The sequence below is a fragment of the Pagrus major genome, chromosome 12, assembly GCF_040436345.1.
Source record: "Pagrus major chromosome 12, Pma_NU_1.0".
In the NCBI taxonomy this organism is placed as follows: Eukaryota; Metazoa; Chordata; class Actinopteri; order Spariformes; family Sparidae; genus Pagrus; species Pagrus major.
In genome coordinates, this window is record NC_133226.1 from 1709668 (window position 1) to 1733431 (window position 23764).

General features: G+C 41.5%; 1 protein-coding gene across 1 annotated transcript in view; it reads left to right on the forward strand.

Moving 5' to 3' along the window:
* Nucleotides 1-23764, forward strand: part of dcc (DCC netrin 1 receptor) — a 245377-nt gene that overhangs the window by 148265 nt on the left and 73348 nt on the right. Inside the window, exons 15-18 of the mRNA XM_073478346.1 lie at nt 1776-1970; nt 7420-7515; nt 15874-16112; nt 18804-18942. Of these exons, the coding sequence (XP_073334447.1) occupies nt 1776-1970; nt 7420-7515; nt 15874-16112; nt 18804-18942 (669 nt within the window). The remainder of the gene's footprint in view (nt 1-1775; nt 1971-7419; nt 7516-15873; nt 16113-18803; nt 18943-23764) is intronic.

Sequence of the window (23764 nt, forward strand, 5' to 3'; positions counted from 1 at the left end):
CAGAGGGAGAGAGAGAGAGAGAGAGTGAGAGAGAGAGAGAGAGAGAGAGAGAGAGAGAGAGAGAGAGAGAGAGAGAGAGAGTGAGTGTGATAGCAGCGATCTGTACAACAGCATATACCTCCATAAATACCTCCACTGTCCCAACACACACATAAATATTTAACCAGTTAAAGGCTGAGATGGATAGATGGAGGGTAGGGGAGGAAGGATGGGAAGGTTGGAAGGGGGAGGTGGAGGTGGAAGAAAGAGGAAAGGAAAAAGAAGAGGAAAAGAAAGAATAGGAAGGGTATTTGACAAGATATTATCAGAGTATAAAACTGAACTGCATTTCCACAAAAGTGCTGTGGATCATCACAAGAAACAAGCTAAAGAGATTTTTCTCCAATATTAACAGTAACAGAAAGGAAACTACTTAAACCATCCTATTTAGTATTTATAAGCAGTATACAAACGTTTATGAAATGGTTCATGTATGTAGCAAAAGTACCCAGGAGTTTCCTGCCCTTGCTTTCGCATTCAAGTCTCTGCCTCTTCATATATATGAGGTCAGACAATGACACAAGCTGTATTGCTTACTATTTAGATGTGTGTAGGCTATTAACATAGACTGAATCCCTGGAAATTGTTGCTGTTCTCATAAAAAAAAATTAAAAATCTTCCCCAAAAAACAAATAACATACAGTTATTAGTTAAGTGGTTATGAATGCATTTGAAAACACCTATAACTCCTAGGCATCCATAGGTGGAGGCTGCTGTACAAAAAATTCAATTCTGAAAAACACATTTGTAACATTATTAAAAGTTATAACTGTTGAGACCTACTTTACATTAGTTAACTTAAAATGTCTACCACATCAAAGTTTGTTGTACATCATAATTCTCCATACAGTACACTGATAAGGTAATTACAGAGGTTTAAAGTAAAGTGTTAGAGGATTTGATAATCAAAAAAAAAAAAAACATCATTCCCCTTAGATGATTTTTATGTAGGGCACCATCCTCAAGACAAACTTAACTTTTTTAACTTTGTACTTTTTATATAAAAGAAGAGGAGAGTCGTCCCATCCATCAGACAGTCAAGTTTTCTTGTGTCTGATGAACATTTTCTCTACAAGCTGCCGCACCACCATCATTTGGCCCCAAACTGAAGCTTATGTGACTTGACTACTGCAAATTTCATGAAATGTCATTAATTAATCATTATCTGGGAAGATTTTTTTTTTCACCCGAGAATGAAAAAAAGATTGAAAGAAAAGGAACAAGTGAGTGGAGAGAGATTTAACAAATGGGCTGCAGTTCTTGGGTTTGGTCACTAAATATTTTCTAGCACAATAATGAGAAATGCTGACCTCAGGCTAAAGCTCAGGAGGAGGACATCCTGATCAACAGGAAGCTGCTGAGATAAAAAACAAAACAAAAACAAAAAAACATCCATACTAACTATGTTTTCAGGCAGAGAGACGCAAATCTCATTTCAATGGATTATCACTCAATAAAGTTATATGAAGCGTCTCCCTCTGAGGACTGAAAGCACACTAATCTGATCTAATCTGATGTTGAGGAATAACACAAAGTGTCAGGGCTGATTAATACACAGTTAACAGGGTTAGCATCTGTTAGCCCAATTGCTCTAAGTACCTGCTACTGCTAACAGGGTTAGCTTTAAACCTGCCAGTGGTGGAGGTAGGGGGCTGTAGCCAGGCAGACAAAAACTGAAGTCCAACGGAAACCTCCTGTTGTCTTCCTCGCTGGTATGACGTTCCTTTTTTTTACAGAAAGTCAAGTGCCAGACCAGCCCAGCTCTCTGCACGTCAGGCCGCTTCCCAACAGCATCATCATGTCCTGGACCCCCCCCCTCAGCCCAAACATTCTAGTTCGAGGTTACATAATTGGCTACGGAGTGGGAAGTCCCTACGCCGAGACGGTCCGAGTGGACAGCAAGCAGAGATACTACTCCATCGAAAACCTAGGTAAAAATGTGCTCCACTACAGTCTGCTTCAAGTATATCTGTGAAGTTAGCAGGAAACTAGCTCAGTCAAAGAAGAAAAACTACATCTTCCACAACTTCAAAGCAGTTTGATTTACAGTTCAGACATAACATTTTTTTCACAAAAACATTGCAGAAACATTTCATGCCATATTAGTGTAAATGAAAGGGTAAATTGACCTTGAGGTGGTCAATAGTTTTGTCGCAGTTTTTAGGGACTTGAAGCAGTGACGTTTGCGATCCTATCTTGACACTTTCTTAAGTCGTAGCCCAACAGTCCACTCGGGGAGAATGGCTGGTTTGCCGTACTCAGCAGAACGCCAAAAGTGTTAGAAGGTAGCTACAGAAGTAGCTGTTGTAAGAGTTAAGTGTTGCTTAGTGATTTCTTTTACGCTACTGTCGTGTGCCTCTACCATCCCTGCTTTAAGTCTGCATTGCTAGCTGCCTAGGCTACACCTGGAGACCAGGAGGCTTGAGGTTGGGACTATTTACTTGTATAAAGCACCAGGCTTAGTTGGGTAAGGGTTCAGCTTGGGTTATCAGAATCAGAATCAGAATTCCTATTAGTCCCACAAACAGGGAAATTTGTGCATGACAGCAGCCAAAGGACAGTTCAATATAACAATAAACAATAATAACAGTAAAAAATAAACAATATAATAAAAGGTAAGAAAAAGAAATAGACTTGTATATACATAATATGTACAAATATAAACAGTGTAATTATAGACAGTGTGGGCAGTGTATTGTTATAAAATAAATAAATAAATAAATAAATAAATAAATAAATAAATAAATAAATAAATAAATAATAAAGATTAGTATGAAAATTGCCCAGTTAGTGCAAACCGAAACGAGACATGCGTTTTATTGCACAGTGAGGTCTACTGGGAGCAGTGCTGATTGCAGAGTCTGACAGCAGCAGGAAGGAAGGACCTGTGATACCTCTCCTTTACACACTTGGGGTGTATCAGTCTATTGCTGAAGGAGCTGCCCAGTGCTGTGATAGTGTCCTGCAGGGGGTGGGACTCCTTCACCAGCAGCGATGACAGCTTATCCATCATCCTGCTCTCTCCCACCACCTGCACTGGGTCAAGAGGGCATTCCAGGATGGAGCTGGCCTTCTTGATAAGTTTATCAAGTCTCTTCCTATCTGCTGCCGTGATGCTGCTGCTCCAGCAGACTACACCATAGAAAATGGCTGATGCCACCACAGAGTCATAGAAAGTCCTCAGGAGTGCCCCCTGCACTCCAAAGGACCTGGGCTTCCTCAGCAGATGGAGTCTGCTCTGACCTTTCTTATAGGTTGCTGCAGTGTGATCAGTCCAGTCCAGTTTATTGTTCAGGTGAACTCCCAGGTACTTGTAAGATACCACCATCTCAATGTATGTTCCCTGGATGTTCACCTGTGTGCAGGGTTGTCTGTGCCCGCGGAAATCTACCACCAGCTCTTTGGTCTTCCAGGCATTGAGCTGGAGGTGGTTCCACTGGCACCAGTCCACAAAGTCCTGAATAAGTTCTCTGCAGGCTCTGTCATCCCCGTCCCTGATGAGGCAGACGATAGCAGAGTCATCAGAGAACTTTTGTAGATGTAGTCAGAGATGACTGGGCCGGGGGAGGGGTGGGTGTCTGGTCAAACCTATTGAAGAATAGGTTCAGGTCGTTCACTCACGTCTGATCCCCGGCAGCCTGAGAGTCTGGTTTCCTCTGCCCTGAGATTTTTTTAAGGCTAAGGTCCTCCATCGTCCTCCTGTAGCTGTTCTTACCCTCTCGGATCTTCTTCCTCAGCTCCCTCTGCACAGCCTTCAGCTCCTCATTGTTGCCTGACCTGAAGGCCCTCTTCTCCTTAAGGAGAGCCTTTATATCAGGATTAATCCAGGGTTTGTTGTTTGAAAAACACCGTACAGTCCTGGTGGGTACGGTGTTATCCACACAGAAGTTTATGTAGTCCGTTATGCATCCTGTTAAACTGTCGATGTCCTCCCCATGAGAAACGCACAGTACTTCCCACACAGTTGAGTCAAAACAGTCCCTCAGAGCCTCTTCAGACTCCTCAGTCCATGCCTTAACTGTGCGGGTTTCCACTGGTTGCCTGTTAACCAGGGGCTTGTACACAGGCAGGAGATGCACCAGGTTGATCATGATCACCTGTGTAAACTCCCTCAGGAGGTAGTACGGTACGCTAAAATTTCAATGTCCTTACTGCAGACTTGTTCTTTAACAGTGATGTGCCCAGAGTTACACAGTCTGTCATTAACAAACACAGCCAGCCCTCCTCCTTTCCTCTTACCGCTCTCCGCCGTCCTGTCTGCCCGCAGCAGTTGAAAACCATCCAGATCAGTGTCCGGGGTCAGCGCCGTTAGCCATGTCTCTGTGAACACCATAATGCTGCACTCAGGGTAGTCCCTCTGATGCCGGGTCAGCGCCGTTAGCTCGTCCATCTTGTTGGGGAGAGATCTCACATTCCCCATGATGACAGACCGAAGGGGCCAACAGCTGATCCCTACTGAAAACAATGGGGCCCCGGCTGTGTACAGGTTCCCCGGACATGGCGGAAAACAGCGAAAAAAGCAGTAGTAAGACCAGAGCAAAGCAACTCTGGTCTCCATACTGCTCAGAGAGAGAGCTCCAAAAAGAAGTAAATAAAAACTGTGAGAAAGTACAAAAAGATATAGAAAAAAGGGAAAAAGCTCAAAGGTGAGCAAGAGCTGCTGTAACAGGCTGCCACTCACGCGGCGCCATCTTGAAAGATATTATTTTTACTTCTGCACATTTTATTTTAATTTATTACCAGATTACATAGCTGTTCTCAGCTAAATTTAACGGTTATAAATTGAATTGTTTACTGAGGTTTAATTTATATTTCAAAGTCATCTTCAAGCTGCCTGCTATATTCCTCTGGAGATGTACTGAATCTGATATGTAGACTTTAGTCTGGAATCGGTTTTAAAAAAATACCCATCATGCATCTGTTTTTTAGGCCAGGGTCAGGTCTCAGTTTCAGTAACTCTTCAGTCAAGTTGATAACCTCTGAAAATAAATTTTGGTGGAATAAACGTGGAAGTAAAAGTTATGTGACCTGATTTTGACTTATTTCAGTGGACTGCCTCAGCAGGTCAGCACCTTGCTGTGAATGTAAAATGCACTGTATCTGCACAGTTGCCTTGCTACGAGGCAAATTGGCAGTGGTGTCGGAAACTTCTGATGTAACAGTAATCCAGCCAGACACCTGCAGACAGGGGAAAGGATAAGCAGAAGATTAATCACAGATATAATTTGCTATCGCAGTCCAAACCTTTTCCTTAGGTTCTCTTTAATCCCAGACCTATCACCACCAAAATAATTCATCATTCCATGAATTCACATCTCCAATGTACCAACACCAATATTTAATATTTTCATTAAGCATAAGTCAAGCTGCTCCTCTGACAAAGTGCCAATATTGACACAGCACTGCTCCCCTGTTGCATTAATTCATTATGACGACGAAATCCCCATTTAATTACGATCAATAATTTAAAAGAATTAAATAACAAAACAGCTTGAGGTGGAAATCCAATTGTGAATGAGTGAAAAAGAGAAAACATCCTCCCCAGCTGCCGCAACAAGCAATTTGCATGCCAAAGAAGACAATAACAAATTGGGTGAATTTTTATACGCAGATGAAAATTCAAGTCTCAGGTCTCATAATGGAAGAGTAATGAAAAAATAAAATTCAGCCGTGGTGTTGCATGCACACATGGGAGTGAGTGCAATGTACATGGCATTTATAATTTATAGTGATCATTAATTCATACGACGAGGCGTCTGGGGAGCAGAGCGGGTGTGTTTGTTTAACTGATGTGCGGGTTTGACACTACATGGACCATGCAGCACAATCACATCAAGAGCAACGAGTTGTGGCAGGACGAGATGTGGAATGGCAATCAGTTCATACATCTACAGTCATCATTTCATCATGTGACAAGGACAGGTCAGGACTCAGGATGTCACATTCCTGGAGAAAACAACTTGCTGTGTTTTACTATCAAAGTAGAAAAAGTAGCTGCAAATGAAATTCTCAAATCGCAACCATAGTCACTTAACGGGACATAGTTGTTGTCTGGTGGCCATGTTGAGTTCATCATTCCAGAATAATGATACATTTCTTCATGGGGAATTATGACTCCAGTGTTAGCCCTTAAAAACCTGTAACAATGTTTGGGGTGCCTGTATTTATTTTGTTTTTCCTACTCCATTTTAGCAGTTAGCATCAAGTGCCATATATTGTTTGATTCAGGAGAACCTTAAGTTTCAGTCTGGCTCATTTGAAGTCACACATTTGCTTTGTGGGGCGACTGTAGCTCAGTGGGTAGAGCAGGTGACCAGCAACCAGAATGTTGCCAGTTCGAACCCCGGCTCCCCTAGGTGGAACTGAGCTACGTGCCGAAGTATCCTTGAGCAAGATACTGAACCCCGAAATTGCGCCTTTGAAAACTGGGATTGGCTCCAGTAACCCCGCAACCCCCCGAAAGGGGTGATAAAGCAGCAACATCCCCACGACCCTCACGGATAAAGCGGTCAAGAAAATGAGATGAGACATTTGCTTTGTTTGAAAATGGATGAATTTAACAAACACAATTTCATGTGAAATCAGACAGAACCTCAGGTTTTTTTTTTTATTCACAATGATGCATTTGGATGTTTTAGACATCCATATGTATATTTTACTACATCACCTGTTAAGCTCGGTTTGGTAGAGTGTGGACCCAAATGCGGACACTGAGGCTGGAAGTAGTAAAGTGAAGAAGTTGAGCACTCCAGGTGGAGTCCCTGTCTGGTAGCGTGGAGGTGGAGGTGTGGTAGCTCACGGTGACGCTGGTGGTAGCGTGACGCGTTGAGATGCCGGAGAGCATGGAGTGAGACAGCTGGCTGCAGAGGTGCGGAGGGCTGGGCAAGCACCAAAATATCCACCACAAATATGACAGGACATGACATCACCTTCCATAAGCAAGTTACAGACATAATTAGTAAATAAATAAATAGATAGAAATGCTTGTTGCTTGGCTACAACCATTGCTACAACAAATGTGATACTGAAAAGCTGAAAAAATCCACTTTGCATGAGTTTTCAAAGCACATGGATAGGATTAGCAGTTATTAGCAGTAGTTAGCTAAGTTTAGTGGCTGACAGTTATCAAGGTTATCTAGGAGGGTTAACTAGTCAACATAAGACAATCGGGATTGGGAATGGAAGTGTTATGTTCAAAGTAAAACTGGGCGAACCTACCTAGCCTAACATTTAAATGAATATGTATTGTTGAAGTTTATAGAAGGTGAAAGAAATAAAAGTTACATTTTGAAATGATGATGTACTATGTTTTATTTGCTGAATGTCCTTTAAAATAACTCATTATGTCTCTTTCTCTCTGTCTCCCTATCTGTCTCTCAGAGCCAAGCTCGCACTATGTGATTTCCCTGAAGGCGTTCAATAATGCCGGAGAGGGAGTTCCTCTGTATGAGAGTGCGGTCACACGATCTCTGACAGGTATGATCATCCACAAGATAATACTGACACACTCAAGTGATGATTTTTGTGTCAGCATCAGTATATGAAACTGAAGAAATTTGACTGCTGTTAGTATGGCAAAGGTAGGGGTAGCAGTAGCATTTAATTATTGTAGTGGAAGAAGAATTGCATGGAAAACCATTTGTAGAAATAGTACTGGCATTAAAATAGTATTTGTAGTAGTATTATAACAGCAGCAGCAGTAGGTCAAGCAGCAGTATTAGCAGAAGGAGTATACATAAGAGGTGTAGCCCATTCAACATATGAATTCTGGGTAAGTAAAGTAGAGTATAGTATAGTATAGAGTAGGTTATAGAGTATAGAGAAATACATTTAAAATACCGAGATCTTCCCCATAGCTTGGCCAATAGCTGGTGGACTTCCCCCTCTTTATCATGCAGCTCTTCCAGATCTTCCAAATATGATTGGACCAAATGGATCAGATTTTGATAGTGAAACTAATCTTTTTGTGGTGGTAGTAGCGCTGAAAAACATATCTACCATTTTACAGCCACTTCCTTCACAATGTAAGCTGGGAGGGGGGGTGGGAGTATTTTTGGGGTGTTGTGCATCATGTGACGTCATAATAATGTGTAATGGCCACTATCTCAAATTGGCTTCAAAGCCAGATGCACTTGTCCTGGGGGATTGAGGTGCAGTTGTAGTAGAAGAAGGAGTAGCAGTATTTGCTGTAGGTATTAACAGCAGTAGCAGCAATAGTGTTAGCAGTACCAGTGTAACTAGGAGTAGTAGCTTTAGTAATAGTGGTTTAGCGGCAGTATGAGTAGCAGTTGTTGCACCAATTGGTCTATATGGGAATTTTATGCAAATGTCCTCAGACACAATGCAACTGTCAACCAGACAGGCACAGAACCACAGCACAGATTAATCTTGCCCACTTGGGTGTCACTGTTGTATTCAACCAGTTTCAAGTTTTTTACTCACTCACTCACTCACTCACTCAAAAAACAAACAAACCAGTAGTAGCCCACAGCAGCTACTTCAGAAACAGCTGTATTTAAGTAGTAGTAGTAGAAGCACTATAAGTTACATTGATAGTAGCAGTCGTCGCAGTAGTAGAACTTGCACTAAGTAGCAAAGCAAATGTAGCGGTAGAATTAGCCAGTTTTGATGAAAGGATAACTGACTGACAGTAAAAATGGATTGCTGTATGAATAAAAGAATTAGTACATGAGTGAGTGAGTGAATGTATGTGTGATTGAATGAATAGATATTTACAATTTGTGTGAACTTGAATTGAAAAAAGTTAAATACTGCATGTAGGCCTTCATCAGAGAGAGAGACTCATTAGCTCTTCCTGCAGACTATGGCATGCAGAAGTGAGATAAATGAAACACATCCAACTCTCAGCCAAGTTTCATCTTATGAATTAATCAGCCAGCCCTCCTCTGCTCACTCGGCAGCCTACAGCTGACATAAATCCTTCATTACTTGCATAGAAATGCCACATTTCTGCTGTTTTTCACTCATCATGATGTGATGATATTCACAGCTCAGTTTCTTAATATTTTTCTACAGGATGCTTTTATGGTGAAACTTTCAAAAAAGATTTTTTAAACTTATGCTTGTTGTCTTTGATTGGAATTTCTTTAAAAGAGGAAGAAGAACAAGAGAGGGAGATGGATATGGAGTCTTGAGAGAAACAGCAGAAGGGGGCACAGAAAGAGAGACAGACATTTGGTGGACTTTATTGGCAGCTCATAGAAAGAAGATGAAAAAACATAAATGAGGGCAAGGACGGAAAAGAGATGAGTGAGGAGAGAAAGAAGGCACAACACACACATTTTTTCTGCCAACAGTGAACTGAACTTAACCACCACTAATGAGCGCTTTTAACTCCTGTGAGAGTAACGACACTCATAAGTATAACTAGTCATTATGAAAATAGAAGAGGGTAATGTTTCATACTGTAATCAACGCACAGAAGCTCAAGTGTATTGCAATTCATTACAAATTCAGTGGTGGGCAATATTGTATAGTCTTATGAACGCTCTTAGTCCGACCGTATTTTGAGTCTTAGTTTGAACATTCCTAAAGTGTGGCATTATTTTGATCAGCTTATGCAGTGTCACAACATATATTTCCATCCAGAATTGTATTAATTTGTCACCACGATCTTGTATTGATGATGGGAGAGTCGGGCCACTGCGTTAAGTCTTCTCCAGCACATCCCAAAGATTCTCAATGGGGTTAAGGTCTGGACTCTGTGGTGGCCAATCCATGTGTGAAAATTATGTCTCATGCTCCCTGAATCACTCTTTCACAGTTTGAGCCTAATGAATCATGGCATTGTCAACTTGGAATATGCTCGTGCCATCATGGAAGAAAAAATCCATTGATTGAAAAACCTGTCATTCAGTATATTCAGGCAGTCAGCTGACATTTTTTGGGCACATAACGTTGCTGAACCGAGACCTAACCAACTGAATCAACCCCAGATCATAACACTGCCCCCACAGGCTGGTACATTAGGCAGTAGGCATGATGGGTGCATCACTTTATTTGCCTCTCTTCTTACCCTGATGGGCCCATCACTCTGGAGCAGGGTACATCTGGGCTCATCAGACCACATGACCCGTTTCCATTGCTCCAGAGTCCAATCTGCATGCTCCCTAGCAAACAGATTAGCCTCACTAATAAGTTGTTTTCTTAAGGCTACACAGCTGTTTAGTCCCAATCTCTTGAGTTCTCTTCACATGGTGTGTGTGGAAATGCTCTTACTTTCACTATTGAACATAGATGTGAGTTCTGTTGTTGATTTCATACCATTTGATCTCACCAAAAGTTGAAGATGATCTTTTTTTATTTTAATTTAATTTAATTGATTTTAAGATGAAGTTTTAATAATGCGTTGGACAGTTCTTAACTCAAGTTTAATAGTTTCAGCATCTCCTTAGTTGTTTTCTTTGCTTGATGTAGGCCAATAATTTGACCCTTCTGAAACAGAGTAACATCTTTTGTCTTCAGACATGGTTGTTTAAGAAATGAGAAGCTCCTCACTGCATCAGTTAGGGTTAAATAACTTGTTACCAGCTGAAACATATTACTCACTGCAGTAATTATCCAATGGAAGGCTCTGACCTATCTGCTTAGTTAAATACAGGTGGTGGCCAGGCAGTCTAAATATATTAAGAGAGTGTATGTGTTTTAGTACGACTTACAAATTTAGACACAACAAAGGTCATGTTAAGAGTTTTGGCGGAACAACTTATAATGTTCCAGGTTTACACTGAACAGACTGTATGATATCAGCTGGATAAAAGTTTTGCTCTCAGTCAGGGTTTGTTTTGGAATGGAAGAGCCCTCTGCTCTGTCACGGCTAGTTGGTAAAGAGACACACATAGTTCTGTGAGGATCTTTAAAGACACATTGCCCACTGATTCATGTTAGACGACTGAAAATCCAAAATAAGTATATGAGGGGGTTAAAGGAAGTATTTTTGGAGTTATTAAAGTTTATGGTAAGTAAACCTGTAACCGTGTGTAACATTATCCTTTGTTGGTAATGGAATAGACAAAAATAGATGTACATCTCTAGTTGAGGGAAAGAACAAAACAGATGACTGTGTAGACACAGTGGGTTCTATAGAGCAGGAGTTCTATACTTTTTATGTCTGGTGGTCCAGACATAAATAATCTGCTTTGATTAAAAATTATGTCCCTTACTTGATGAAGAATTAATTCTACTAAGCAGAGTCCTGGTTAGGTGAGTGTTTATCAGGTGATATATCTGTACAGAAGAATGTATCAGAACCAGCAACATCAAGAGAGACTGAGGGAGAGAGTGTGTGTGGCTGTGGGTGCATACATGGACAGAAGGAGAGAAGCTTCAACTCAGATATCCTGTAAAATTAAACTCAACACACACTGTCAAAGAATGAATGATGAAAAACATCTGGAGTTCTACAGACATACACAGACATCTTTGATCAGTTCTGTTCAAATACGCACACAAGTCTGAAGTTCGAAAGACATTCACAGACACATCTGGATTTGTATAGAGATACTCTGACACGTGGAGTTATGTAACATTATGTGTATCTGAAGTTATATAGACATATATAAACGTGTCTAGAATTCTATAGAGATATATAAACACATTTGGACTTTTGTAGAAATATGTAACTGTATCTGGAGTTCTGTAGAAATAAGTAAGCAAATTTGGACTTTTGTAGGAATGAAAAAACATCTGGAGTTCTGTAAAGACTCATGGACACATTTGATCTCCTATATAAAATTATCAAATACATAGACAGAAAACTATGGTTCTGTTTTGTTCAATGTAGAATTTAGAATTACATTGGCAGTAAACACATCAGTAGTTCTGTAGAAGTATGTAAACAAATATGTAGTTCTACAGAGATTTGTAAACCCATCTCGAGTTCTCTTGGGATACACAGTCTGACACAGAGTTGTAGTGTGATAGTCAGGAGTTGATAAGTTAGGACCCTGAGGGCTGAGACAGGAACTGACAAGGTCATCAACAGTACATCCACTCACACAAACACACTTTCTGTCTTGTCGAGCCGGGACAAGCTGAATTCTCTGTCACTTATGTTGGCAGGCTGCTTGAGAGTTTTTTATGAGAGCCTTAAAGAACGGCTCGTTAACAGTAGGATCCTCGTTAATATACTGCCTCGTCCTCGCCTTGACATCAGCGCACTGCAGACACAGAGCTGATCATCAACCAACCGCCATGCCGCCATTTAATCAACGACTGGAGGACTGCAGAGAGACAGAGAGAAAGGAGAGAGGAAGGGAGACGGGGGACGGATACGAGCAATAAAAAGAATACATAAATGATAGAAAAAGGGAGGAAATGCGGTAGAGAGGTAAGCAAGGGATGGAAAAGGTACTGGAAAGAAGAATGACGAAATGAGAGATGGAAGGATGGAAGGTTGGAAGAAGAGGAAGGAGAGGAGGGAGGAAAAGGGAGCCATGCAGTACGGGACAGAGAGGAATAAAAGACAGAGTGCAGAAAGAAGAGAGTGAGGAAATAAGGAAGGAGGGAGAAAAGAATAGAGGTGGGAGTGCTGTGGTGGAGGAGGGGAAGGAGGCTGTCCTCTGTCCTCATCAGTATTCTGTCCTGACTGGAGCTTTATTGTGATGCTAGACGACCAGTTTAACCACGACAGGGCCTGCTGCAGCTCGCCCCGTAGCTCTTAACAACTCTTTCATCAATCTCTCTGTCTCTCATCAGTCTCTCTGTCTGTGTCCGCCCCTGCAGCTGTACATCTCTCTTCAACAGAAGCACATTAGATGTCAGTGTTGATTCTCTCAGTGGTCTCGTTTACACTGCAGACACAACAGGATGAGTCTCCTTCATCTCCCAGGACTGATGGTGCCTTCTTGTGAGCACTACAGTCAGGATCACAATATGTTCAACATTCAGGTGGTTTAAATTATTGGATCATAAACAAGCAATACAGCTAAATTTCCAGCAGCAAATCAATTCACTAGGCGTGCTCATCAGTTCTTCTTTGTGTGTGCTTCAAGGAAAAGTAGGCTTTGTCACTCTTTTATAAAATTTTACTCAACAAGTTACAATAGTTTATCTAGATTCTCTAAACCAGGTAATTTGTTGGTTAACCTGAAAGTGAGTAAATTGTTTCAATACTATTAAGAAATCTGTGTCTCATGATTCATGAGTAAAAGCATAGTTTACAAAAAATGCAGCCCAGTTGTGAGAATAAAATGTTGGCATACCACAGATACATTCATATTAACATTTCTACAATACATTTCATATAACGTTCATATTACATGTTTATGAGCTATGAGCTTACTTTCATGTCAGGAGCTGGAGGAGATGGTGGTAGCGTGACAGCTAGGTAAGAAGACTGCAGGCAAGAAACTACTGCTCAAGGTCGCGTTTTAACATTTGTAAGCATGAAACAGAGATGCTCTCGAAGTCTTTTTTTGCAAGTCTTAAGTCAGGTCTCAATTCTCTGAGGTGCAAGTCCAAGTCAAGTCTCAAGTCTTGGCTTAATGGCTATAATGAGCATTCTATCATTTGCTGCAAGCAAAACTACACATAAGTTACACGTTATACAGTCTCCAAACCTGACTCAGACTTTTCACTCATTAGCTTACATAACAATCAATCAGAGAAGAGTGCACAACAGAATGTCCTTCTCCCACCCTCCAGCCCATCCATTCAAGCAACAACTGAGAGGGAATGACAGTCAAAGTCAACTCGCGAGGCTAAAAACTGAGACTGTTCACAAATCCTAGATCGTAAGTCCAAGTGGAGTCTCAAGTCTTTTGGGTACAAGTCCAAGTCAAGTCTCAAGTCTCTTTGTGTATTTTTTGGCAAATTGAAGGCCAAATGGCCTTGCCCCTAAAATGACGAAATTCCAACCCTGGTTTGCACTTGTATTTTATTGTACAGTTTGCACTTGTACTTTACTGTACAGGTTGCACCTGTATTTTACTGTACAGGTTGCACCTGTACTTTACTGCTCAGTTTGCACCTGTACTTTACTGTACAGTTTGCACCTGTACTTTACTGTACAGGTTGCACCTGTACTTTACTGCTCAGTTTGCACCTGTACTTTACTGCTCAGTTTGCACCTGTACTTTACTGTTCAGTTTGCACCTGTACTTTACTGCTCAGTTTGCACCTGTACTTTACTGTTCAATTTACACCTGTACTTTACTGTTCAGTTTGCACCTGTACTTTACTGTTCAGTTTGCACCTGCCCACTTTGGCCTGTCAACAGTCTAGATTGTGTAGGTGGATTTGAGAGCTGATGATGATGATGAGTCTGAGTAAGCTGAACAACTCAAAGTTTGAAGTGATTTGTTCCAGTTACACTTCTAAAATCGCTCTGTCTCCCTCTCTCTATATGTCTGCATGTGTGCGTATGTGTGTGTGTGAGGCAAACACACAAAAATACATTTTTGAATCAGAAAACATTCTAGAGGGACAGACAGTGATCTGCTTTCTGTGGTGTCATTTATGATCATTTTCTCGAAAAAGAACAGAATCACTGAACTTTTTTCATTTTAAGTGCAATTAAAAGTTGTGCTTTTATATATTTTAATCACATCATTTGAATCAATATGGTTAAAGATTTTTTTCTGCTGTTTTTTAGTTATGACATCTTTTATGTCTATAATTTATTTTTATTTTGTTCACCATGTAATCTTGGTCAGTAATTCTGGCAAGAACAGTAAAACCATCAGCAACAAACCTCATTGTGATTTTTCTGCTTTAAAGATAATCTCTAGCTGTCCTGCAGACTGTTCTACTTAATAAAAACATTAAACTAAAAATAACCAGAAAACGGCATTGCAAAGTTTAAAACTGTTGGTGTTTTCAAACTCTGTGTCACTTACTTTGTTTGACTAACAGTAGATCAGAGGCCACAGAGCTAAAATCAGCAGAGCAAGTTTTATCTCTGATTCCTCTGATGACTGTGTTTATCTCTGCTCCGTCTAGCTTTCTGTTAGCATCTGTTTCATGTTCTGCTACCTTCAGGTGCTCCTCCAGCTTTAACTTCCTATTTCAGAAGTCACATTTCTACATTCTGTGAGGCTTTCAAATGCTGCATGTTCAAGTACTATGATTCACAAAAATAAAGATGTATTTTATTTTTCAGTTTAGTTTTCTCGAACATGCTCATGTCTCCGGTATTTTTGAAAGCACATGAAGACAGCATATGCTCTCCAATTGGCTAGAGACACAGATCCACACAGAGGGCTTTCATTTGTTCATATATCAAGTCAGATTTTCCAATTTTGGTGATTTCTCAGGACATTTTGGTGTTTATTTATATATTTATCTATTTATTTATTTACTTTTTAAGAAAGACAAATCCCCTCCATGCCCTTTAAAAATGTGAAATGGGATAGATATGGGAAAATGGGAATATATAGACAAATGATAAATATGACAAGTATGTTGGTTCTCTGTGGATCTGAGGCTCCACCTCTGTTTAGAGTGAGGCCTTTTATCTGTCACCGTCTTCTTACTGTTTGTCTTTTTATCTCCTCTTTTCTCTCCTGTTTTTCATTTCCTTACCATCCACTCCTCCCTTTCTTCTTCCTTTTCAAACAAACATGGCTGCCTGCTGCATGTCCAAATTGTATCATCATGCATCATCTTCCACGTCATCTTATCTTTATGTTTGACTTTTCTTTTTTTTTTTACCCGTGCATATCTGAACATGTAACAAACCTATATTAATCTGAATAAATGCTTGTGTCACACTTATCTCCATATATAAATCTTCATTATCGCACATTCATTACACTGTATAATTTCATTAATTATCCCCAAACACCCTGCTTACCGTTAACGGCCCCACCTTAGACCCCGTTGACCCATCTGAGGATGACCTCTTCCACCTCTTTGATAAATACCCCACTCCCATGCCAGACACCATCACTCCCATGATCCCCCCGGTGGGTGTGCAAGCTGTGGCTCTGTCCTCGGACTCGGTCCGTGTCTCCTGGGCTGACAACTCCATGACCAAGAACCAGAAGGCGTCTGAGGTGCGGTACTACTCTGTCAAGTGGAAGACCAGCTACTCTACTAGTGGAAAGTATAAGGTAAACACAGACAGTCAGTCCATGATGTTAATGTGCTACATCAATTCCTAGTTTATTATTATTCTGCCAGAGGTGTGGATATGACTTGGACAGGACTCAGACTTGTGAATCTCACTACTCTCGACTTGATTTCACAAAATCACTTGGGACTTGACATTGACTGTAAAACCAATAACTCATTCACTATGATATTCTCACTGAATCCTGACTTGGGACTTAGCTGTCTTAATTTGGCACTTTGCTTGGGACTTACCTGTGTTGACTTGGGACTTAACTTCATCTTACCTTTCATGCATTCTGGTGCACTTAAAACATAAAGAGGTTATCTCATAAATAACATGACCATTAATGAGAAATTGTGGAAAATATAAAATGTAGAAAATAATCAAATAGAACACTAAGTTTTGGCTCTGCTGCCTGGTGATTAGTCCAGTCCTCACAATTTACTTTACTACAAAGCTTTGGCTATAGAATGTTAACATAAGCATATAAGCTATACTCAGTAGTCAACATGAATCTATTGCTTTTAATCTTGTAGCCTATTAATTAGGGATGCTCCGATCAGGGTTTTTTGCCCCCGATACGAGTCCGAGTCCTTTGATTTTTGAGTATCTGCCGATACCGAGTCCCGATCCGATACTCTTATAATACATTTAAAAAATTAAAAAGATCGAAGAAAACTATCCAAGGTGTCCCTTATTTTTTATTATATTTTAATAAGTAACATACACAACACATCATACACAATTTTGCATGCAAGCAGTGCTTGAACATTCTCCAGTCAAAACAGAAAAAATACTCTTCACATTAGAACGTAGTGCAACTTAGACTCAATAGTCTCATATTAAAACAAACAGCATCTTAACTTAAAGTGCTAGATTAAAAATAAATACAATATAAAATAAAACAAATGAGCCAATATTCAAGCAGTGCAGTGTGTAAACTGAGCACTTATGAGGTAGCTTGAAGATTCTCAAGTCAGAACAGGTATTCACAAATAAGTTTGTGGTATTAAACGAAGCTTTGTCCTTACCACCCCTCGATATCCCAAATTTACATATCTGACAGTTTGCAACTGCATCGTTCTCATCACTCACTTTAAAATACTTCCACACAGCAGACATGGTGCGCCACAACTCGCCACTCCGCTTCAAAACAAACTGGCGTGCTGGTCTTCTGCGCATGCGCATGTCGTAAACGGTGGTAGTAAATACTCATTTTATTTTTTTTATTTTGAATCACCAATAGCCCATATATCAAAAATCTAATACAAATAATGACTAAATAAATATATATAAAACCGATCTCTGATCGGGTCGTAACGTCCGAGTCCCGATCAAACTTCAGTGGCGTGATCGGCCCCGATTTCCGAGTCACGTGATCGGATCGGTACAACCCTACTATTAATCTTGACTTGTAACTAAACCCTGACTGAGAGACCAGATAATCATTGTCTTGTTTTAAAATTATGAGTGCCTGTGAGTGCCATCTTAGGGTGCAGTCACTTTTGGCCCAGTTGCTCCGAACTGTACCGAAGCAGGATTGTCCCTCCTTCCCAGTCACCCGCTGGCCTGCATTCACATTGCTCTGGCCACAACCAGGCTCAAGCACAGTTATCTCTTGTACATACGTCATCTCGTTCACAAGAACATGACTTTACTGACTTTTTTGTGGCTTAATTCATGTCATTTTGGTCATAGTCGCCCGTCCATGTTGCGCACCCGTACTTGTGCTCGTGCATGAGCAACCGTACCGTACAGAAACACACCTCTTCCAATGATACAAGGGCCAAGAAATTGTACTGTGCTTGAGCACGGTACGGAGTGCTCACACTAATCAAACAAACTGGACTTTGGGGCCAAACATGCTTGGGCACAGATTACAGATTGCCTAGTGTGAGTGCGCCCTTTATGTCTGGTCTGTGTTGCTGGAAAACGCAACTGTCATATTTTGTGCACACATGAACCCGCGTAGACATGCAATGCGATTATCTTTCCAAGCTGCGGTGCATAAACACCACTGCCCATTGGCATTTATCAAACTTAATAAATGACACGAGTTGTATTTCAGTGTCATGTTTTTCATGAGTCACAGAACTATAAAAAATATTGTACTAAAATCTCAGCCGGAATCATTTCGATTGCTGTGAAAACCATCCTTCACTGATGTTTTAATTTTCTCCTGTTCACCTTGTGAGACTGCTTGTCTGCTTCAAAACACTGGAAATAGTAAATCTATACAAGGGCAGACAGTCAGCTCACCTTAATAAAGCGCAGTTGGCAGGAGACAGAGATGGAGAGAAGTCTTTTCTCCCTCTTTTCTCTCCATCAGTCTCAGAATATAAGACATTTTCTTGGTGACACAAGGACAAACATAAGCCTAGTCTTAAGGTGAAAACAGAACTGAGTTTGCAGATGCTGAAGTTTGTTAATATTCACTGATGTGGAAGTCTTTGAAATTCTATCACAAGTACAAACCCAAGGAAAGAATGACTGTCCACACAAAAAATGATCAGGGTTTTAATGAAATTCTGAGGCATTATTCATCTCATTAAGTCTAGAATTCTTCTTTATTGGCAAAAATATGTACTGTAACAACAGCTTTAGTCTTTTGTCTTGACAAACAATTTCACATTTGCCTTCCATTTTATTCTAAAAACATGTCAATTCTACATCTTTATTGTGTTTACAGTCTGCAGACACCACAGCTCTCAGCCACACTGTCACTGGCCTCAAACCAAACACTATGTACGAGTTTGCCGTCATGGTAACCAAAGGTCGCAAGTCCAGCACCTGGAGTATGACTGCGCACGCCACAACTTATGAAGCAGGTAGGTCTCTCAGACATGCAATCATATTTCTATTTCTGCCCTTGTGAGGAGCCCATGTCCATAACACATCCCTAACCTAAACCCTTACCCAACATTTTTTCCCAAAACCCAAGTCTTAACCCTCAAACAGCCCTTTGTTCTCAGGGTGCTTGCCATTTCACGTTGGAGTGGTGTATGACAGCTGCATGGAAGACTAGACAGGACAGGACAGGACAGGACAGGACAGGACAGGACAGGACAGGACAGGACAGGACAAGACAAGACAAGACAAGACAAGACAAGACAAGACAAGACAAGACAAGACAAGACAAGACAAGACAAGACAGACAGACAGACAGACAGACAGACAGACAGACAGACAGACAGACAGACAGACAGACAGACAGACAGACAGACAGATAGATAGATAGATAGATAGATAGATAGATAGATAGATAGCCCTAAATCTCCCTTGCAGGATTTTAGTGTGCACCAGTAGAGTTCTAGTTACATATCTAGATCTACATTACTTGTCAGCTTGAGGTCAAAAGATGATGAATGTCCCATTGATGCAGAATCAAGAATAGAGCAGCTAATGCCAATCAGCTAAGCGCTCAACTTCAGTCCTCTGCCTGAACTACCACTATACTCTATTAAGTGGACCTTGTAATAAACTTTTACTCAATTCAATTCAATTCAATTCAAAGGGGCTTCATTGGCATGAAAGTTTTACAACAATGTTGCCAAAGCATCAAAACACAACTTGTCCAAACATTCGGACAGAACATAACAAATAACAACACAAACACAACACCAATATTGATTTATTACTCTATCACTTCCTTCTCACTGACAAAACTACTGAACAGAGGAAGTTCACAGGATTTGTTGAAGGTCATTCTGGGAAAATAGGGATACACTGAATGAGGGCAGGTTCAGTAAACATAGTTTCACCAAGCCAATAAAGGTGCTTTATTTTCCCTCGGGGAATGACAATTACTTTTGTGAAGGGGGTTTAAAATTGCAGTGAAATCACATTTTGGTTCAGTGTAGTATAATGGAAAAACTCCACACTCACACACAACAACTTGTCAACTGTCTGCTACAATGAAATCCAACTGCAGACTAAAATCAAAATGTCAAGGTATTCCTTTCAGGATGTTTACAATCATGTTTGAGGATTTGTCACCCAATTAAGCATGAACGGCACTACCCACACCAGCTCCCTGGGGCCCACTGGAATACATTGACATTCAGAGCGAACAGATGGACTGAGCCCACTCAGTCCCTGCAGTGATCCACCGGCTCTGGACACAAACACTGACCACATTCTCATTGCAAAACATGGAAAAAACTGGCTTCACTGGCACTCTGCAGCATAATACCTCTACTTTACTGTTAGGAATAATCAGGTGACGTAGTCAGGTATGGACATACTTTCGTGAGCTCCCAAAGTTGAATGCATGGCAAACCTCAGGAGGAAAAAGTGACATAAACCGCCTCGTTACACCGAAACAAGCTCTGAAGCTAGCCCTGCAATCATGGTCGGCAGACAAAAGGCAAACGACAGCTTTTTAAAGGCTATCCAGGAGAGTAAAGACAACCTGCTTGAACACATTGACAAGAAGATGGCAGTCATATAAATATTGCTGAACAAGATTGAACCATCGCTCTCTTCATTATCTGAACAAGTCCAGGAGTTGGAGACACATGTGGGCGCCAACGACAGCATCATTACTGACAATTGTAGTTGCACGGAGAAGTTGGAAAAACAAATGGCTATCCTGAAAGAAAAAGCAGACGACCTTGAGAACTGTAGCAGGAGGTCCAAAATGAGGATTATTAATATACCGGAGAAGATGGAGGGATGAGACGCAGTGGGGTTCCTGGAGCAGCTCGTGCCGAGGCTCCCAGGCTGTGACAACTTTCCATCCCCGATCACGGTGGAGAGGGCTCACCACATTGGGAAAGTTTCAGACATCATTGCAAAATTCTTTCTCAACTTCGCCCACAGAGAAAAGGTCCTCCGGCTCGCAAGGCGACATTCATTTGGACAACAAGAGGATCTCTTTCTACCCGGACGAATTCAGTGGAGTGAAAAAGAATGTGAGAAAAATACTGAATATTCCCTGTTTTACCCTGCCAAACTTTTGATACGTCACCAAGGAGCTGTCATATTCTAGCCGAAGTTTCTTCTCACTGCTCTGGAGAAGTGAGTAAAGACATTTTAGTTGTGTTGCCTATATCACAGTGATGCAGCACCTGCCTCCAGTATTCGTTTTTATTTACCATATGCCTACTATATGCCTCTTTTACCTGGCACACTGAGGCATAGACACTAAAGGATGTACCGCTGTGATTTAACACACCCCCCATAAGGTCTGTCTGGCTACTTACTCATTCACTGTTGTTGTTTTTCTCTCTCTTATTAAGATAGCTGTGATGCAGCCTTAATCACCAACTACACAGACTGTAAACTGTCTTATTTTCAATCATATTTTTCTTTTACTATTCTCTTTTTTGGCCAAGATGGCTCTGTGGCCAAAAGCTTACAATACCAGCTGGTAGCAGCTGCGGAGTTCGGCAGAAGTAGTTTGATGATAACGTACCCACTGTTTTTGTTATGTAATGTTAAAAATGGGGTTAATTTGTGGGGTCATGTCAGGTTTTATCTTTTACCCATGGTTCTTCTTTTCTTTGCACTTATGATGAAGAGTCCAGAAAAAAATCAACTTTATTTTCTTAATTAAGGTTCCTTAACAAGGGGGTGTGCATTTCACTGCCTGTGGGAAGAAACTATTCTCCATTCTGTTTGTTTTAGATCTGATAGATCTATATCTCTTGCCAGAGGGCAGGGGTAATGTCCGGGGTAAGTGGGGTCCTTAACAATACAGCTGGCCTTCTTTTGGAGTCGACCAGTGTAAATATCTTTGAGAGGGGGTAGTGTCGTCCCGATGACATGCTCCGATGCCCTCACCACCCGCTGCAGGTCCTTCCTGTCCTGTGTTGTGCAGCTGGAGACCCACACCGTGCAGCAGTAGGTCACAAGGGCAGAAAGCTCTGCGTTTGGATTTCCGGAAATCCACAATCAGTTCCTTGGTTTTCAAGGTGTTCAAGTCCAGGTTATTGTCCGAACACCATTCTGTCAGATGCTGAATCTCTGACTCGTTGTTATTTGTTATCAGTCCTACTATGGTCGTGTCATCAGCAAATTTGACGATGGTGTTGGTGGGGTGGATGAGAGTGGATGATGTGCGGCCTCCCATCTTGATGTTTTGTGGTCTGTTGCTGAGAAAGTCCAGTATCCATGTGCACAGTGAACTGCCTGAGCCAAGGTTGCTCAGTTTGTGGATTAGTTTGTGGGGGATGACCGTGTTAAATGCTGAGCTGAAGTCCACAAACAGCACTCTTACGTGAAGTGCCCCTCTATGCGCTGCTTGTACCTGCGTTTGGTCTCATTGATGCCTCTCCTCAGGCTTCGACGTGCTTGTTTGTAGGCCTGCAGGTCCCCAGACTTAAAGGCAGAATCCCATGTCCTGAGCAGGGTTCTCACCTGCCGATGAACCACGGTTTCTGGTTGGGGAGCACTTTAACAGTTTTTGTCTCTGAAACAGTCCCCGCACAGAAGTGTATGTATGAAAGGACAGCTGACATGTGTCCCTCCAGGGCTGTCCCCTCAGCAAGAACATCCCTGTCTGTGTCCGCGAAGCAGTCCTGCAGGGCTGAGGTGGCTTCCTCAGTCCATACTTTGACTGTCTTCATAGTTGGTCTTTGTCTACAGCTGAGAGTTTTGTATGCTGGGATCAGAGACATAGACAGATGGTCTGAGAGACCCAGATGTGGCAGAGGGCTGGCTTTGAATACTTTGGAGATGTTACAGTAGACCTGATCCAGAGTGTTATTTTCTTTTGTCGGGAAGTTCACATATTTGTGGAGTTTTGGCAGGACAGACTTCAAGTTGGCATGATTAAAGTCCCCTGACGTTACCACAATGCTGTCTGGGTGGGCCGACTGGTGTTGACTAATGGAGTGGTGTAGCTTCTCCATGGCTAACCTGGCGTTGGCTTGCGGTGGTACATAAACAGCTGTGATAGTGACCGATGTAAACTCCCTGGGCAAGTAGAAAGGTCGGCACTGTAACATGATGCAGTCTATGTCCGGAGAGCAGTGAGTGTCTTTGACTATGGCATTTGAACACCAGCTGTTGTTCACGTACATACAAAGTCCTCCTCCTCTGCTCTTACTGGAGTTAGCTGTCCTGTCTGCTCGGAAGATGGCGCGGCCAGCTAGCATGATCGCAGCATCTGGTCCAGCCAAGTCTCTGTTATTACCATCACACAGTGGTTTAGGCTGTGTGAAGTAATCCACAGTCGCAGCTCGTCCATTTTATTGTTTAGCGACCAGGCATTGGCAAGAAAGAGGCTTGGGATGGCTGGTTTATGGGGTTTAGCCTTTAGCTTAACTTGAAGTCCCCGCCTCTTACCCCTCTTCTGCTTTCTGTGCCGCCGTCGCCTGCACCATCTTAGCGGGGGGGTGATGAGCTCTGCGTACAGGGGAGAGCGCTGGATCTCCAGGTTGTCCCAGTTGTAACTGTAACTGTAACTAAGAAATGCACCTATCTGACTTGGAGCACTTTTACGTACAAGCTGGGTTGGAAAAGTTTTATACTCTTCCTTTACCTCTAAATCAAGATGAGTAGCCCTGTTGATAAACAAGAAATAGAATTTCCAATTGAATGAAAGAGAAAAGGATATAAATGGCAGATTTTTGTTGTTAACTGCATACTAAATAATAATAAAGTAACCCTCATCATCATTCATGGACCCAACTATGATGATCCAAT